Source organism: Apaloderma vittatum, unplaced genomic scaffold (assembly GCF_000703405.1).
Source record: "Apaloderma vittatum isolate BGI_N311 unplaced genomic scaffold, ASM70340v1 scaffold3497, whole genome shotgun sequence".
Taxonomy (NCBI): domain Eukaryota; kingdom Metazoa; phylum Chordata; class Aves; order Trogoniformes; family Trogonidae; genus Apaloderma; species Apaloderma vittatum.
In genome coordinates, this window is record NW_009726506.1 from 86595 (window position 1) to 106576 (window position 19982).

The 19982-nt window shown below is 39.6% G+C and overlaps 1 protein-coding gene across 1 annotated transcript; it reads right to left on the reverse strand.

The window, feature by feature from the left end:
• Positions 1 to 10315: 10315 nt before the first annotated feature.
• Positions 10316 to 11446, reverse strand: GPR65 (G protein-coupled receptor 65). Its single transcript, XM_009873294.1, has one exon. It carries the CDS (start codon positions 11333 to 11335, stop codon positions 10316 to 10318), a length of 1020 nt encoding a protein of 339 aa, XP_009871596.1. The 5' UTR covers positions 11336 to 11446.
• Between the last annotated feature and the right edge of the window lie 8536 nt (positions 11447 to 19982).

Sequence of the window (19982 nt, forward strand, 5' to 3'; positions counted from 1 at the left end):
GCCAAGTATGTCCTGGTAGCATAAAGAGAAGTACAAATAATTTGATGCAGAGTTTATTAGCTTTAATTCCTTGGTTTGGGTGCAAACACTTGAGATCATCTCAGATTACCACATTATTGAAATGTCATTTTTTTTTCATATGAATAATGCAGCTTAGAATAAAAATTGAGTACAAAGGAGCAAAGTTAGTAAATGCCAGGAATTTAATTAATTCCATACTGCTTCCTGAAACACATAAATCACTTTGAAATGAAGACCAAAACTGTTCCAAAAGCTAGCTGATTAATGAATATTTGGACTTCTAGGGTTGAGAAGATTCATAGGTATCACTGAAGTAATAAAAGAAGCTTGTGTAGTTCTTCTTTCTGGTCTTAACCCACAGAAAGAAGAAAACCACTGATATACCAAAGGATATAGGAGTATTAATGGTAGTTACATGGAGAAGAAGAAAGAAGTAGCATCCACTAAAACTGTAACTGGCCTGGTGTACTGGTTTGGCCTGGGATGGAATTAATTTTCTTCTCAGTTTCTTGTACGAGGCTGTGTTTTGATCTGTGATGAAAACAGTGTGAGCAGCTTTTGCTTTACCTGTAAAGCTGCCTTTATCTCAGCCCACAAGTTTTCTCTCTTTTACCCTGCCCATTCTCTCCTCCGGCCCCCTGAGGAGAGTGAGCAAGCAGCTCTGTGGGGCTGAATTGCCCGATGGGGTTAACCCATAACAGCTGGTAATAGAGTCAACAGGAGTGGACCTAATCCTTCTGAGAAGCTGATATGGGGAGTGTAAAGCACCTGAAAAGCTTTACTCTAATGTGAGCTCCTGGGAGAAAAGAGGGAAGAACAAGCATTGTTCAGGGCATGTAGGTGGATACTGCAGAGATTAAAGAAGTGATGTGGAAGAACATGGCTCTAGTGCAACAACTGAAAGGTATGGTCATTGAGAAAACATGCAGATGGAAATGATTTATTGTACTTCGGGGAAGTGAATGCTGCAAAGAAATAAAAAAGGTAAAGTATGAATATCTTTGGCGTGGGGGTTATGTTATTCAGTAGTACAAAGTGTATTCTGATGTACTTGGAGGCTGACAATAAGAGCCTCATGTGCTATAAATGCCTGAGGAGAGGACCTGACCTACTGCAGGATGAGTTTGAACTGCTGGTGAAACGTGTCATATGTGTAATGGTTTGATATGTCAAATACAGTGTTTTGGCAGACACAGGGGATCATTACAGCAGCTCTCAGTGAGTACTGGTGGTACCTTGGAACTGGTTCCACTCCCAGAAACCGAGCTTGGTGTATGTATGCATGTATTTATACCGGGAAGAAAGGAGACACAATCCAAAAAGTTGTTACAAAGAAAAGTAAGCATAAACCAGCTGTCAGGCTTAGTGTTAGACCTTTGGTTTTGAGGTGCCAGGTCTGCTGATTCAGAGCCAGGCAGCTTGCAGCAGCTCAAGACAGAGGCCGAAAGGACCATGAGGGCTTAACCCCAGCTTCATGGCAACACGGGTCCAGTGGCCAGCTCTGCTCCCAGACTCCCTTTTTTTTTCTTTTTTTTTTTTCCCCGCATAAGAAACATCTTGAAACTAAGCGCTTTTTAAATGCTCTTCCATAAAGCCTGGCTAAACAGACTGAAATCGCCACCTAGTGAGGATAGTCTCTCAGCTCACTCATTTGAGGCTGCTGTAAATACACCTGAGGCAATTGTCTCTGTGTAATATTCTGCTGCGTTTATTTGAGTGAAAATGCTGCATAATACTTTGCAAGAACAAATCAAACATTTAAGGAAAAGTAAATTTGCTAATGTGATAGGAAACCAGGCATTTTCCAGAAAATAATATCCAAGCAGGGGGATTCCTACCACCTCTAGCTGCAGTCATTAGGGTGCTTTCTTTAATATCTTTGCAGTGTAGTTACAGGCACCTTGAGTGAAGAGCCAGACTTAATATCTGCACTGAGTGCCTTATGCCTCCTGCACAGGTAGTGCTTCAAAGGGTCTCTGAGTTCTTGGTCCTAGCTTCTCTGAATGAATTCCTAAAAATAAAACAAACTGCACAATTGACTAAACCTCAAAGAAGTATCCAGAAGGGGGTTCACTTTTAATGTCTGTAATGAATTTAAATGAATGCACAACAGAGAAAAGATAAACCTACACATAGCAAGTTAACGCTTTTTGGGGGGGTTTTTTTGGTTTTTTTTTTGGTTTTTTTTTTTTTTTTGCAAAGGCTTCCAACTAAATTTGTTTTGGAGGTTCCTTCAGCTTGACCTGAGTGATTGAACGGGAATTTATAGTCTGCAAAACTTTTCGTAGCTACCAAATAACTCTTCAGGTCTACACTTTTATTTTTACTTTGACATCCTTTGCGGGTTACTTCCTGTTACAGTGAAGAAGTAAACTGAATGTTAATCTTTAAAAAAAATGCATAGCAAATCATCGTTAAGATTTTATTTAAAAATTACACTTAAAACATACTATATTTGGATTCTTTTTTTCCCCTCCTACATTTAGGCATTTAAAATTCACATTGTCAAGACTCTTTGTCAAGTAACAAGCAAAACATTCAAGAAAAGGTAAGGGAAAGTACACGGGAACCTCTGGTTACAGGAGCTGTGACTTTCAAATAACCACATGAAAGAATTCTGAAGAAATTATGAGTATAAATAACAACGAGACAGAAAGAGATGGAGTTGTGGTGCTTACTGTTGATAAATATTTCTAGATCTTTTGCAAGCAGCATATGCCAAGTTTATTTAAAATCAAATTTCTTATCTACTAGTGATGTAAAAGTGATCCAAAAAAACTTCAGGACTGAATTTTTCCTTTCTAAAAGGAGATAATTTTAAACTGATAAATGCTACTGTCTAAATTTATTTCCTGCTTTCCACAAAAATAAATCATCCTCTGAGTGTGAACGCTAGAATTAATGATGAAATGTGCTACTCTAACAGAAGATGGAATTACAACAGGGGCAAATTTCAATGCAGGTTTAAATGTTGAGTCACTGGCAATGCCTTCAGAATAATCTCTAGCATCATACTGCTTCTGTTATATTATGAGGTCCTATAGCAATTTGTGGACTGGATTGCGACACTGAGTTGTGCACCAACAGTTGTAAAGATGGGGGTGAAGACTGGCACTGATCACATCAAAACAGGTGATCGAGAAATTACATCCTGTATTTCACACCTTTCTGGCACTAACTCTGTAACAAATGTGAATACAGTATTGTTTCCCTGTACAAAATCTCGGAATGAAGATTTTTCTTACATTGGTTATGCTCCACAGAACTTATAGTAGGTTTGTGTACACTGACCGAGCTGCCACAGTGGCCTCTGCTCATCCTCTGCATGCCAAGGAGAGCTCACTTTGCCTGCATGGGGTTACCATGAGCATACCAGCAGTCTGACCTTTTCTGGGGTTTTCTGCTGTGCTGCATTCTGAGAAGGAGTAGAAACTCTAGTTTACTGAGAATTATTTATTATATTGCACTCCATGAGGACAAACAAGGAAGGTGGATGAAGCTGTGTGTTTATTCCTTCATTCTGAGAATGCAATGAATTCCAGGAACTGCTTCATAGATATTTGGCATGATTAGAGTCCCTCTTGTCCTCTAAGAATTAGGTCTTTTTACTTTTCTTCAGGAGTCTTTGGGTGTCCCAATGCGAAAAGATACCTCAGAAGATGAGTTCCATAAGCCAGCCCACTTTGTGAGAACCTAGAGGTATCATATGTGAGATGATGCCTCATACTGGAACACCAGTAAGAATACTGGGGTGTCAAGGGAACTAGTGGAAAACAGTGGGGAAGTGCTGTGTCCTGAGGCCCTTGGCTGCCTGCTCTCACACCCAGTAATCCTCTGTTGTGTGTCTGGATGGACACACAAGGCTGAAGCGAGAGAAACTGTAAGTGTTGTGGAGGCAGGGGAGTGACAAGATGTGGGTGCTGTACTATGACTCTGTTTTCCACCTGGCATCTAGAAGCAATCTGCTCAAGCGAATATGAGGGGAGGATGTATTTTTCACTTCAGTTGTCTTTTCCGACCCTACCTTCTTCCTTTGCGTTCGTTCGAGTGGAGCCACTAATCTCTGTAACTCTCTCAGAAGAGACAATCTCATCAGTCACACCTACTCAGTCTCATCAGTTCGTTTCATTTCAAGATGTGAGTCTAAGGGATCCTGCCCATGCTGCGTTTACAGGACAAACCGCATTTTCCTCACAGTGTTTCCTTACAGTTTCAGACTCATTTAGACTGTGGCTTTCTGGATTCAGTACTTGCTGTGACATCTGCTGAGGTACCAGCTATCAGATGAAGGAAACTGATGTGACAATTTTTCCAATATGAGATAGGGCTGGGGCCGAGACACAAATAAACTCCGTGACAAAATGCTAGAGATTTGAAACAAGATTGTTCCTGGGTGTAGCTCTTCATGCAGAGTCAGAAAAAGAGCCATTTCTTTGCAGATCTGTTGTTAAAAGGGAGAAAGCTTTCAAATAGTGAGAAATGACAGGTAAAGTCAAGGTTTTAAGAGAAATTTTAAGAAAAGCTCCAGCTGGGAGCACAAATCTGGAGATATTAGGATAACCTCTTGGGAAGAGCTTGTGAAAGTCACTGCTTATGACAAACGAACTTCAGCCTCTCATCTCAAAGGCAATGTGCCACGTCTAGATGATCTGAAGAGCCATAGAGAAAACCATGATAAGGCATGAGTTGCACCCCTATCTTGTTTACTTTACCTTTGTATGTAATGAAGATAAAACTGTGATGCTTACATATGTATATTTACATGTGATTGGACACCAGCATGGTATTTGGCTCTGCTTTTATCCAGTCTGTCACTACCTCAACTGTTCATCTAGCAACAGATCTTGACTTTCCCAAGAAAACAAAGCAATGGAAAAAAGAGAATCTTTTGTCCCTGTTATTGAATCTTCAATCAAGTAGTTGCTATAGCAATAACATTTCTCAAAAGCCTAAATTTAAAGTAACAGCTCCTGAGAGCTACCTCAGCTCTTGTGAGATATTGTTTTATTTTATTTTTTTTCCCTATCTTATCTCACACTATATGTAAAGAAGCTGGGAGTCTGTACTCCTATCACCAAAATACTCAAAGTTAATTTTCAAGGGATTGACTTATTTTGCACTTTTTTTTCCCAGGTGTTTCATACCTCCAACTGTTTCAGCATTACCCTTCCACATTAGTGATGTGATTATTATATATGTGTGAACCCTGATGTTCAGTGAGAGTCGTTATGGGACATATATTTCAGCTCTGCTGTACTCAGGCTGGATAGAGACTGTAGGTGATATGCTCTGCTTACAGTTTTCTCTGTGTTGGCACGTATGAGGATCTGACTGTCTTGGGTAGTGTCTTTGTAATTCACCTGGATAAGGCTTTTTACGTGTCATTTCATACAGTCCTTACTGCTTTCTGTTTGATTTTTATTGGCTTGTTTCATTGGGGTTTTTTGTTTGCTTTTTTTTCCCCAAAGACCCAGTCCAGAACTGACTTGGTGTCTTTCACGGATATTCTAAGATTTAGGTGAAATAGCTTAGTTACTTTTAATTTGTAGCTGAGCAGCCAAAACTTCCCTGTGTCAGCTTAGGCTAGCAATTTACCAGTAACGCAGCCATTGTGGTGCAGCAAGAAAAGAAAAGCCTTTACGATATGCACGAGGTGTTCTGCTCTCTTTCCCCTTATCAGCGCTGGGGCATCACTGCTCAGATGCCACCTCTGATCAGTGTTGTTGGGGACCCTGCAGGTGCACTGAGCAGGTGCCCCTGGGCAAGCGCAACCTGCCACCTCACAGGGCTCTGGGACCACGAGTAGCTGCTGTCTCTCGCAGAAGGGAAATGCTGACAATTGGCAGCGCTGGCCTGTGGGCACAGCAGCTGCCCCTGGTTTTGGCAGAGCTCAGAGCCACGCTTCGCTCTCCTTCCCTGCAGCCTTGCTCTGCATAAGCAGACCTTCTGCCATTGGGGCCTCAAGCACCCTGATATTTGCATCCATGTTCTCTCTCTGTGCTGTGTGGAGGTGGGGAGCAAATGAAGAGTTTGCTCCTTTATCCCATTAGAAAACAGAGAATCAGACCAATGATGACACTGATGAAACTGGTAAGGAGTACAGAAAGTGGCATGTGGCTAAACTATGGCCCAGTGCTCCCTCTTTACTGGCAACAAATTAAGAGTGAGATTGCTGAAGACTGCCACTAGACTATTCAGAATTGTTTCTGTAGCATCAGTCTCTGTGAATAGAAACAGGAAGTGGAATACATTAAACTTTTAACTCAAATTCACACTTCCCTTCATCTTTCTTGGTGGCTCTGAAGTTAGACATGCTAGAGACTTAATAAAAGCCCAAACAAACAAACAAAAAAAAAACCAAACAAAACAGGCTAAGCAAGAGTCTCTGTTAGCCTACGACCATGTGAGTCAGGACTGACCTCACTGACATTAACAAAGCAAAGTCCACGTGTAGCTACATCAGACAAGGATAAGGATCCACATAATGAATCGCAGAACCATAGAATCTCAACTTATGAAGTGGAGCTATATCTTTGCTGGACTTTTAGCAGACGAATTCTGCTTTAAGTGAATTATTGACATATAAATTCGTCTCTGCTGTTATGCTGTCAACAATATCATTTGGCACTGACATTTCATAATCTGTGGATGTTAAGTAAATTACCATCACAGCCCTTTTATTCTTCATATACTTATTGTATAGATTAGGAAGTGAGACAGGAACTACAGTGACTTGCTGAGGCCAGATGTTAACGCTTCTAAGCATTGTCTGTGAGGAAAATTGAATTTGAATGGATGCATTTCTTCTTGTCATTAAACAGATATTTGGATTTTATAAATTCTTTTCTGTAAGGAATGTCCTTACTTTAGGAAGAGTTCCTGTGAATTTGTGCTTGTTTTTTGCCTGCAGAGTCATCAGGAATTCTAAGTGGAATATTCAATAAAAATAATACACAGCATAGATTGAAATCCAGATGAACACATTTACTTCTCACTATGTCATTTTTGCACAGTGAAAAGTACCTCTCCTCTCTCTCAACAATGCAATTTTAAAAAGAACATAGGTAGATTTGGTCCAGTAGGGACCAGCAAATTTGGAGAGAGAATGAAAGAAACTGTAACTTTTTAGGTATGTAAGAATAATGAGGTAGGTGCAGAAGCGATTAAAATACAGAGCGTTGTAATCTCTACATCTAAAAGTGGTTAGGCACCTACACTTTATTACCATGAAGTGACAGGATCTTGAACTTATCTGAGCTTTTTCATGAAGCACAGCCTATAGGCCAGCCATCATAATTGTTCTTTTTTTTTTAAGTGGATCTTCAGCAATGCAGTGAGGTACTATAGGAAATAATGCTATGAAAACCATCCACACATACCAATGTAAGCTGGTCCAACCTATGGCTTTCATCAGCACTGAGGTGGAATATTTAAAAGTACAGAATTTCAGGGCTGGGCTTAGAGGAAACTAAGCTATTTGTAGGGTTGAATCACCCAAATTTTCGCCCTCTTCTCCTACCTCCTTGGTGTTTGTCTGCCTGTGTGGAAGCCAGTGCTGACATGGTGTGGCTGTGCCTAGCCTCATACCTTACTGATCCTGACCTTGCTTTCCTGACTTGGCTTCCCGGCTTGACCTCAGACCTGCCTCATCACCGTGGCTTCGTCTCGTGATCGCAGAGCTGATGCCCAGTGATGGTTACCATCACCAGACCTGCTCTGGTGCTGTGGGATTGCGTGGCTTCTTGGTGAGCAAGCTGCCCAGATTGCCTGGCTGTTCCCCTCAGCTCCTGGCTCTCTGTCCCTTGCAGAGCAGCAAGCTTTCACTACTCCACAAAGTTAAATTTGACTCAGATTTGTTGCTCATTACTCTTTATTTGAAATAAATTAAACGCCCCAAGAGAATTAACTTTCCAACCTTTCTGGCGTGTGAAAGGTCTTGAAATGAACCACTAAGTTCTTTTTTCCATGAAGTTACAGTGAAGCTCAGTTCTGTTTTTATTCCAGTGCTGCAGTGAAATTTCACATTTTGTTGCAAAATACATAGGTCATCACAGGAACAAAGCTGTGAAGTAACTTGCACTTCTGCTTGCATACTTTTTCCTTCATAGTATATGAGGAAGTACTACAGAAAAAAACCCCACTGCATCAAAACAAAAAAAAAAATCCAGCAAATGGGAACAAAGAAGGGAAGAGATCATACTTTTTTATAGAGGAAGGCAACAGCCAGAAGAGTGACATACACAGTCCGTAGGATCACAGGACAATTCTGATTGTAAGAGACCTCAAGAAGTCTCTAGTCCAACCTTTTGCTCAAAGGCAGACCAGCTACGAGGCCAGACAGGGTTGTCCAGGGCTTTGTTGAGTCTTGAAAACCTGTCGGATTGGAGCATGCAGAACATCTTGGTGAAACCTGCTCCACTGCTTGGCAGTCCTCATAGTTCATAAGTTTTTCCTTATGTCAGCTCTGGCCCTTCTTGCTTGAAGTTATGCATGTGATTTCTTGTCTTCCTGCTACGCACTCTTGTGAAGAGCTTGGGTCCATCTTCTCAGTATCTTCCTTGCAAGTATTGCAAGTCTGCCATTAGGTTCCTCAAAGTCTTCCCTTCTCCAGGCTAAACAAAAGCTCAGCCTCCTCAGTCTCCCAAGTTCCCCTCTCCCAATGTGAAATTAATTGGAAGTACAAATAGGTACAAACAGGAACTCACAAAAACAATGAAGGCGACTCTTTGTAATAGAGAAATTTGTAATTTACGCACAGAGGGATTTTCTAACAAAAATTTCCGTATTGCTTGTGACCATTGTATGCTTGTTCTTTGCATAATGTCCGACCTAGAAATGTGCTAAAAATGTGCTGGTCAAAAATTTTTCCATTACACAGACTTGCTAGACAGGGATTTTTTGATGGAAAGAATTTTTTTCCCTATGAAACTGGGCAGCCACCACAACCAAACATTCTTCCTGGCAACTGAACAAAAGCAAAAAGGTTGTCAGAGGAGAAAAGACACCACTTTCCATGGTGTTTTAACTCTTTTCAGAACATCAAGTGCCTGCTGCTATAAGGGAACCATGCAGCTGTTGCAGGGGCCTCACAGGATTAGGTACCTGAATTAAAAGCTGTACTTTTGGTTTGTGCTAACTTCAACCTTTTCAAAATGTGGGTTCTGTTGCTGCCATTCTTATTTCTTTTTGGTACATTTGTGTTCTTTGCTGGTTTGTTGTTTGTTTTTTTTTAAACTGGCAAACTAAGAGCCCTGGAACCTCTGGCTGAGGCATCTAGGTGCAGTCAAGTAAATGAATATAAACCTTCTTGCTCTAGTGGCTCTGGAAATGCAACCACACTCCAGATTTCAGTCATAATAAGCAAGGTTAAAAGCTGGCCATTTACATTGTCGAGGTGAGAAACCTCACCTTTCAGTCATCCTCTTTCTTCTCTGCATATATCAGGAAAAAAATTTTAAAAACACCAGTTAAACCACTGGTTGCTAAAATTTTATTCTCTAAAGGCACTTGAAATAATGAATCTTCAACTATTTGAAATCCAGTATTGATACTGTAATGAAACTGCATGACATACAGTTATACATTAGAATATATTTTTCCATAGAAAACAAAAGCTGAAAAGCTTAAGAGCTGGTAAGTACTGGTCCACATGAGGTAAACAATTTTAAGAAGTTGTTCATCTCAGGGGTATGCTGAGGGAGAGTTTGAAACATTACTGAAACACAGGAACCACTATAGCAGCACAAATTATACCATGAAATTAGAGTTTTACCACCCTCTCTCTGTCTGCTCCTTTGTCGATGACTTGAATGATTTCCATGTGCGTGCAGGCTTTATTCACTTCTATCATAGTACTGACTTTAAAAAAAAAAATAATAAAACCCTTTTGGTGCTCATTCCCAGCTAAGGTTTCTATTAAACTGCAAAACCCAAGTTACTAGGTTAAGAGGACTTCAGCCTTCCTCCAGCTCAGTATGTGTATGCCTGGCACGCTGACGAGCTGTGACAGGAGGCAGTTCTGTGGAGGATCCTCAGTCATTTTGCCAGCGTGTCATGGTCGTCTTTCTTGACTGCGTGTTTGTTCACTGACATTGATTTATGTGCCTGATCTAAAGATATGTTTTGATGCTCCATCGATTTCATTGACCCTGTAATAAGTTCTTAATAGCTCCAGCCACTGGTTTCACTTAGATTGCTATCTGTGACTTTTGGGGTATTTTCTAGGTACAGACTGAGGAAGAATTTTTCTTTCATTCCCATTTAGGTCACCCAGTTTTGCTTTGAATGTGCTCGCTCAGGCATTTTTGACAGTCTCTGTTTCACAGGAAGGTTGTAGGTGATCAGCAGAACTGTTCAGAGCATGGTCTTTCACTTGGTTTCCCTCATGCTTTTGTAGGCACAAACACCACCTGAGCAAATTCCTTATGTCCGTTCGTGAAGTTTCACTCACAAAGCAGTAGAGAATGGGATCGGCAATGCAATTCAAACTTGTTAAGGCCTGTGTGATTCTGTACCCTTTATACATCAACTGCAAAATTTGTGGGTCAGTGGTGTAAGGATCTCTGATGCTGCGAATAAACAGTGTGATGTGATAAGGAGTGAAACAAACAATGAAAGTAACTGTGATGTTCAGAATAAGTGTCCTCACTTTTTTCTTCTCTTCATCTACTGTGGCTTGATTATACCTCACTACTTGGTAGATTTTATGGTAGCAAAACATGATGATTATCAAAGGGACAAGGTACCCTGAGCATATCCGGAATATATTTATCTGTGACTGCCACCACTCGAGGGGATATTTATCATAGCATAATGTATGATGAGTTAAATGGCAAGGATCATTGAAAACCTCTTTTTTCATCAATATGACTGAATTCAAGATGCTTTCCAGAAGCCAAACAAATATGCTGACAAGCAACGAAAATCTTCTTGTGCGTAAGTGCTGGAGCTTCAAAGGGTAAACTAATGCCAGGTACCTGTCAATGGAGATGCAAGCAAGGAACGCTGTGCTGGTGTAGAAATTCATATACATAAGGAAGGCAGAAATCTGACAAAGCAAGGCAGAGAACCTCCAGTTATCTCCATTCCAGGCGTAATCAATCCACAGAGGCAGAATCAGAGAGTACAAAAGGTCAGCCAGGGATAAGCTGAAGATGTAGACTGCTAACTCATTCTTTTTCCTCACCTGAATGCAAGATGCATAGAGGCATATGCAGTTGATGGGAATACTGATCATCATCACAATGCTGTATACAAATGGAAACAAATATTTATCCAGAGTGTGATCATCAAGGCACTGAGAAGTGTTGTTCATTGTCCACCCCAAGTAGTATCTCAGAGCTAATTCCAGTCTGGATGCAATAAAAAATCCTCTGTAGTCTGGTGGGTGGTCATCTGTTAGTTCTTCAGGAGCTGGTTGGTAAGATTCCAGCCTTCTGTTAGCAAAAGGAATAATATCAGCTATAACATTTTTGTTTGTTTTTTATAGGCTTCCTGGTGGGTGTCTCTTTTTAGAATGAAGAAACTGTGTTCGTAGGAGATCAAAGGTTTTAAACACCCTCATAGTTAGGAATACATACAAAGAGGAACCCAAATGTCTGAGGTGGTCAAGGTCGGCTAGATACCAGCTTCTACAGCAGAAGCAGGATAAGTAGTTAAGATCCTTGCAGAGGGGCAGGAAGCTGCAATCCCAGGTCTCTCCGGTGGGAGAACTGAAGGAGATCAGAAAGTGCACCACAAATAACAGAAGTGCACTTTCTATTATAGGGTTTTGGCCATATGAATACGGCAGATTTTTTCATCCCAATGACCTCCTCTCATCTAAGTCAATGGAGAGACAATGATAGAAAGACAAGGATTCAGGTAAGAAGGGACTGATGTAAATGTTATTTTACTTATAAACATTTCTCCCTAGCACAAATACATTAATACCATAGTGGCTTTAAACATACAAATGGTCATACGAAATTGGCTTCTAACGTGCATAAATTTACTTACACACAGTTTTGTCATTGAACTTAAATTATGAAAAGACAGAACAGTCTTATCCTTTGTCACACATCTATCACAAAAGCATAAGAAATAAAACCCAAATATATTTTCTAATTTTTATTTGTATTAATCTTATTTCTCCAAAAAAGTGTAAAAATTGTGGATGCAAATAGACCTTTTCATTTTTATTTTATACTGTTCTTTTACGTTATGTGTATAATACAAAATTAAGGTATAATTTTAATGTTTGTAACTTAAAAGCATCATCAGTAGTTTGTGGTTTTTTGGTTTGGTTTGTTTTATTTATAACGTAGTTGAGTCTCCAACTTCTGTGACTTTCCATTATTGCTGACTTCTAAATAAAGTTGCACAATCCATCCTTTCAAAAGAAAAAGTGTATTTTTGGCACAAAAGTGGACCATCATTTAGTCACACGCGTTTTGTCCTTACTCTCACATGCTGAATTTTAAGAACTTTCCTCTTACTATTTGCTATACGGTGCTAGTTCAGAGTTTAAATCAAAGAGTAGAAGATTGTTATTTACTATTTGAGGATGAAACATACTATTCCCTTACTATGCAAAAAGTTTTAAGAAACTTTTTTATAAAACCTAATGTTCCACAGTACAGCTAGGTGTTGGGGTCTGCTCAGAAGAGGGTGATGTGGGGCTCATCTGTCTCCCTATTGTGAATCACTCTATTGCACTCTCATACCTCCCTGCTTCTCCTTCTCTCCTTTGCAGGCAATCCCCAAGAACGTGCCATCAACCATTACAGCAAAGCTTACTGCATGTCCTAGGAACCCTGTGAAACCTGGTGGGCTGTTGCACTCCTGCACATGCAGGAGGATCTGCCGGGGTGCCACTTAGACTATGCGCAGTGGGGGCTCTCTGAGTATAATTTTTCATTTACACTTCTTTCCTCTAAAACTTGCAGTTGCCATGCATGAATCTGTAAGACAATTATCAATTAAGCTTACCTTAGGCACTAACAGAGCTATGGGTGTCAACAGTTTCAACATGAAAATACCAGTAAAATGGCAGCCCTGACTAAAGCAGTGGGACTGGAGGAGTTGTGTGTGTGAACCTCAGAAGCACTTAGAAGAGCTGACCTTTAAGTAACAAAGGGTGTACAACCATAGCTATGAGACAGTGAGTACCAGACATAGCTGGTACTCACTGATTATATCACAGCTCTGACGCTGAGCAATTCTCTTCTCTAAAGGTCTGATTGCTAAATTCGGGAAATATGAGAATGGGGAATATTTGTTGTGGTTCAGTTCTGTTGCCAAATATACTAACTGCTTCACAAACTGTCTGTGATAACTCGCGTGTGGTTTGAGCCTAGACTGCCAGCAGAGGAGGTGAAGAGGTGGTAGAATGAGTAGGTTGCAAGACAGCACTGTCTACACTTTTCCCACATAGCAAAGAACTCAAAATGAGGACAACTTGGGTGCAGGGATTTTCCCATGTGGTAGGCAGATTCATTCTGCCTTTTACGGGTTTGATGCACGTGTGTGTGTGGAGAGGTCTGTGGGTTTATCAGAGAAATCCAAGTAGGTCTATTGCGTGTGTCGAGAGAGGTTATTATACAGATCTCTTTTCCTTTTAAAAAACCGCTTCCATGTATACTCAGAAAAAAAAAAAGAAGCAATGACAAAACTAGTAGGCACATATTTAATTTTACCAGCTATTGCTTTATTTGATCAAGCTGCCTAACTTCTCACAGTTAGAGCTAAGTTCATTCACAGGCTTGAAAGACAAGGAAAATTCTTGAGAAGGACTTGCCATTTTGGTCCATTGAGCAGCTTTACTTATGTGATGACTAACCAAAGAAAACACAGTGTCTATATTTCAGATAAACATAAGATGTCTGCTTTTGAATGTGATTTAATAAAATCACATAGTAAATAGGGCATTGTAAGCTTACCAGTATAGTTAAGTATCACAAATTAAAAATCTAGCTCTAGAAATTGGATGCCAGGGTTTTGGTGACCCACTTCTCATCAAAATTAAAGCAAATATATGCAGACTAATTAGATGAGTAAAAGATAAAATACCTACCTCCCCTTCTAATCACATTTTAGCATCTCTTTTTCTATGACAAGTGTCTTCAAGTCTGACAGGGAAACGTGCAGTTTCAGAAGCATGTGTGTAATGTGGCAAGTGTATGAGGCAGTGTTTACAAGTCGTGTGACTGAGAAACGGGAATTCCTTCTCCCTCCCCCACAAGCTCTTTCTCCATTGTTAATTGACTTGCTATATTACAGACTCATTATGCTTACAAGCTCCCAACTTGTCTCCAAGTTACCTATATCAGCTCTTTCATATCTACTTGCATAACAACACACCAATTTCTTCCTATCGCCCAACTTCTTTTCTTCAGCTTTCCCTTCTTAGCTCGTTTCTAAACACTTTGCTCTGTTGATCTCACTGATCATTAGATAAAACACTTGTCTTTGTATTGCGCTTGTCTGAATAAACCGCATACTCTTTGAGGCAAGACTTTGTTTTGCTCTTCTGCCATCTGCCTTAAGGAACTAACATCTCAGCACATAACTGGCTAATGGCAGGCTGGGATGCTGAAGATGGGATTCAAAGAAGAGAGTTGAGACCACATGAAATTTGCCACCTCAGAAACTTTTTTCTGTCCTTCCTGTTCATAGGTGACCTGTGGTTTTCTTTTATTTTTAACCTGTATCATCAATAGCTCTATGAGCAAAGGCCTGGAGGCTGTCTAGAACTCCCCAGGTAACCCATGCCCCAGATGACACACTGATGCTATTTATACGAGGACATGCTTTCAATGAGAATAATAACAAGAAGTGTGTCATTCTGGCATGTATTGATGACCTACACTGAAGTGTGTCAAAGAGCCAGCAAACGAAGTATATACCGCAAAGCACGCTGCAGTTTCTTGCACAGAAACATAAAAGCAGAAAGCACTGTTTTGCCCTGATTTCAATACACTATTTTTGAGGGCAAATGGTTCATATTATACTTCCTTGCATTTGTTTTTTTTTTTTTTTATAATTAGGACTATGATATGTAAAATTATTTGTCTTACCTGAATGCATGATCTGAAGTATTCCCAGGCTTTCTCTCGGCTACTGAGCATACGTGCTGGTTTTGCCCAGGTTAGTAGTGGCTTGGCGCTATCCTAAAGCAAAATTTTAGATAACTTTTCCCACTGACTGTTGATTTTTTCTAGAAAAACTTTCAATAATGTCGTCTAATGATTTGACTTTCATGCTCCAAACCCCCTGTGACTAATTCTGTAAACTTGTGACTTATTTTATAGACTTGTTCCAGTATCAGATGTGTTTCAAAAGAAAAAAAGTTAATTCTTAACAGTAATTTTTCCTTTTAGCCACATTATTCAGTAATCATCATTGTCCCTGTCTGTCATTTTGCTACAGAAAACCTGCTGTACAAGAACTCTGAAGAAAGTCAGTCAGACACAAAATGTAAAGAAATAGACTAGCAGATGCTATGCTTCAAGTAATGTATGCAAACAAGCCTGTAAAGGAACCATGTGAAAGTTTCTGGAGAGAAGTACCCATTACAGATCGTACTTATATTGTTGCATTCCTACAGTATCTTTTTCAGATTCAAGATTACCTTTATGTGGTCTCCTCATTGATGACATTGTGAAAGTAACAACCTAAATATAAAGTTATACTTTCATAAGCACAAAGGAAAAATGATATTCCATACTCTTATCTGTATACAACTTTCTAGGGGAAGAATGGAAGATTCTTTTTAAGTTTTCAGATAAATGAATTCTACCATAGTCTGTGAAATTAGGAAGGATGAAGACAACTATGAAGATTTTGCACTATTAACAGAACAGTTAATAATCCCTAATGACAACCAAAAAATCTTCCATTAGTTAATAAACACCAGTTTAATTTTTGAAACATATGGAATTAACATATTTCACCCTTTATTTCAAATTCAAGTTCATAAAAGGGCAAGTTGCTGCAAGCAATATTCATTATAACGTGGTAAGCTTTTGCAAGTAATTTCTTTTTAGGAAAGTTTCAGAGGAAGAAAACCATGCTGTGTGAGCTAGTGCAGTGGCTGGTGTACTGGTGCTACTGTATATCAGCCATAAGATAGACAGACAGGTAATTTTCTTTAGTTATTTTTTTGTCTCAAAGCAATTTCAACAAAGTAGATTGTTTTGTGTTTGCAAAATAAGTTATAGTGCCAAGCTCATTTCCTCAAGTACAAGGACCTTGCACAGCTGGATCTTTTTTTCCAATTGAGTAGATTTCAAAAACTTAATTCTGAAAAACTTCACAGTTCAGGACAGTTGAAATATGCCTTTCAGCAACATGGACATTTTTCCTTAAAATGAACAGCATTTTTGCTCATGCAACACTGAATTTTACTTCAGGTAATTATGTAGAGACTCAAATAGGTCTAAAAGACCTCAGTCTTTTTAACTTAGCGATACACTTTACAGACTGTTTTTAGGATGTAGGCAAGTATTATTTTACTCTGTCTTTTCAGGCATAATGTTTTCCTCTATGCAATACTGAAAGATGCTGTACAAAATATTTCCACGTACATTATACTAGGTACTCTAAGAAGTTACTTTTAGCACCACTTATTTTTTCTGCTAAGTTTTAAGCATCGTGCACATTCCTACAAATAGCGCCGAGTACCTTCTTCATGTTAAAAGATATTAGAGTACAACAACAGAAGAGCTACTACAACCCCTTGTGAGGCCTGAGACATTTTTTTGCACTGAAGACAGGAAAGCTCAGAATCCTGAACAATCACTCCTAAATACTGCTCTTCTCCACCCTTCCCCCTTCTCCTAAGCAAATAGGTATTTTTACCGTGACAATACCATTACAATAAATCAAGACTTTCCTAATTCAGTCTTTTGATCTCATTTGCCCTTTTGTCTCCCATTTCACTTGTGCTAGGAGTGAAACGCTCCTTGTCCCAAAGCAATCTTTTCCAGCCCCTTTTGTGTCCCTTCTTCCTGTTGTATGAAGTCAGCACCATGTCAAGTCAGAGCCAGGTAGAAATCTCTACCAAAACATAAGCCGTGCATCTGACTTCTTGGATTTAGAACACTTACCTAAGCAGCCATGTGTGCCCGCCTGGCAGTTTCACTGTGATACCATCAGTGGTACAACCCGTGTCTGCTTCTAAGAAAAACGGCTTCATCAGATACAGCAACAGGAAGCTGCTTTTGGATACACCAGTGGGGCAACACATCACATGACTTATTTTTTTTTAGCTTTTTTTTTAATACTTTGTTAATCTAAACTTATCTGTGAAGGAAGGGCGATACAGCTGCACAGCAGAATGCACAAAGGATGGTACCAATCCTAGTAAATCTACGAATACTGTCACTAAGTTTATAAAACTTATTGGAAATAGTGTCTAATTATATCAGTGGAGGATATTACAAACCTCTTATCTAGTACACAATACATTCTGCAGAGAAATCACTCCACAAAAATATAATATGCTAGAGTGTATATGTATTTATTTGTGTTTACTTGTCTATGTTCAAACTATAGGGTCTTTTTTTGACTGAAAGACTTATCATTTGCTTTTCCCAGCAAATTTTTGTACAAAAAGAATTAATTATTTTCAGAATTTGCATTACTGTTCTCTTCTGTGTGCCTGCTGATGGGAGGGTTTTTGAACAAAGTTAACAAAGGATAACAGAATTTTACGTGCTGCAACAGATTGTGTATCTATATATTTTTATACAAACTGAATCTGAGATTGGATGCAGCTTTCACAGGAGTGATTCTTTTGACAGATAATTCTATTCAATTAGGTGGAAAATTGTTACATGTGCACAGTTTTTCTTCTCTCCCTGTGATTGCAATAATTTCTTCTGTGCTCTGATTTTTTTCTTAAACTGTCTGGAACAGTTCAGTTCTGCTTCTAAGAAACTGGGTACAATTTCACTTTAAATGCACATCTGTTGGGTAACACAAAAGCTGGCCCATTTGATGATTCAGACACTAAGGAGAAACGAAACAGATGAACAAATAAAAACCCTCTAAAATAGAATATACTGACTTCTCTGAGAATAATATCATGCAGTTCTATGATATTTAACCACTGGACGCAGAGATTTGTTTCCTTTTTTTTTTTTTCCCAGCCAGACCATGACTTTTTCATTCACGGTTTTTCTACTGATGCACCTGTTATATGAAGCCTAAATTCTCAAATTGTTCTAAACCTATGGTCATTCCTGAAATAGCATCATAGCACGCTCCAGTATGGTGAAAGAGAGGCTTTCTAGGCGTTCAGTTAGATTAATTTGTAAAATAAATTTCCGTCAAACTTTTATTTTCGTGGAGAGAAAAGTCATTAGACAAAGACCTGCTTTATCAGTTTTCACCTGCCTTTTACTAACGTGGTACCTGACTGAGAATAACGTTTTGTGAGCTGTTTCTGCTGTTCTGTTGAGGGTTCCCACATCTGACTGAAGAAAAAGCAGTTCTTATCATTAATGGATATAGAGAAACATAGCTGATACATTTCTACAATTCTTCACTGTAAAAATTGGTAGTGGGACTGAAAGATCAAAGGAAGCAAGAAGGCAAGTGATGCATTTTATACACTATGGAAATAAAGCTATATGCAATAAGCAACTCTTGTGTCCATATGGAACAATTTAATTTCTGGTGAGATCTGGACATATTTGGTATCTCAAATCAGTTATCTCAGAACAGCATGTGTTCTTTACATTGGCTGAAATTAAAGTACTATCAAGAAAGAACAACTGAAACAGAAAAAGCATTAAGAGTGGGATTTTTTTTTTTCTACAAAAGAAGCAATAAATAAGTCCTCAATAATTTTCTTGGTTATATTTAGGCTTAAAAATTGTCTAGATCACATGCCCTTGGGTCATGGAGAAAGGTGTAAAGAAAAAAAACCAACAGGTAAAACACATGGTCAAGATTCCTAATGCATAATAAAAGTCCTAGGGGCATGCTAAGATATCCTATTCTTTTCATGAAAACAGATTCTAAGAATGCTTTTCTATACCAATTGGAAAGAGGAGGCACTCAGCACATCGTAAGATGGAAATATGAGTTTTGAAAGCTGACACATGTAGATTCCTCTGAGTAAGACTTAATTCCACAGCTAAATCCTACTACCTGGAATAAATTGATGCATTAATTTAAGAAATTATCAAAATTAACCAATTAGTAATTCATGATGGTTTTGCAAACCTTCCGGGTGTGCAAAGCTGCACAGTCTGCTGGAATAAATGTGAATTAGGACCACGAGCATAATTCTACCCCTGCCACTGACTCACTGTAGCCTTAAGGAAGTCACTCTGTCCTTCTGCATGTAATAATGACATTGTATAGCTCATTTGGGTGTGAGCACGTTCATTAGTTAATGCTTGATATTGCTGTAAAGTGCAAAACGTTTTGTGAGTGTTTGGTATTGTTATTAAAAAAGAAATAAACAGGAAACGTCAGTCAGGTCATGTCATCCCTGAGACATTAGATCCCTCAGTGACATGGACAAGAGAGGTAGTGGCTCGAGTAACACCATTCTTTAGGGACAGAAACGGGCAAAACCTGGGGTTTCCCGCAGCTCTGACAGGCTCAGCCACCCCATCTCCTGGTGCATCGCTCCTCCCTCCGGCACGTGGAGCATGGCCGCTGTAAAACACAGAGGGCAGCAGGCAGGCAGTCCCCCTCTAAGGACTTTTCTAGGATAACGGAGTTGTTCGCCAGTCTCCCAATTATTTATCCTCTCAGCCGAACGCTTGCACGAGCTCAGATCCGGGGGACACCCTGCCTGCCCTCCCGGACGCTGCCCGTGCGTGCGGCTGCCCCGCAGGCCTGTGAAGCAGAAAGGCTCGTTCAGCCCCGCTAGTGCTACAAGTCAAACCCCACTTTCAGGATGCCTCTGACCCCTCTCCGGTGGCTCGCTGCTCCAGCTGCAGAACTAACCGGGCCCAGCGGGG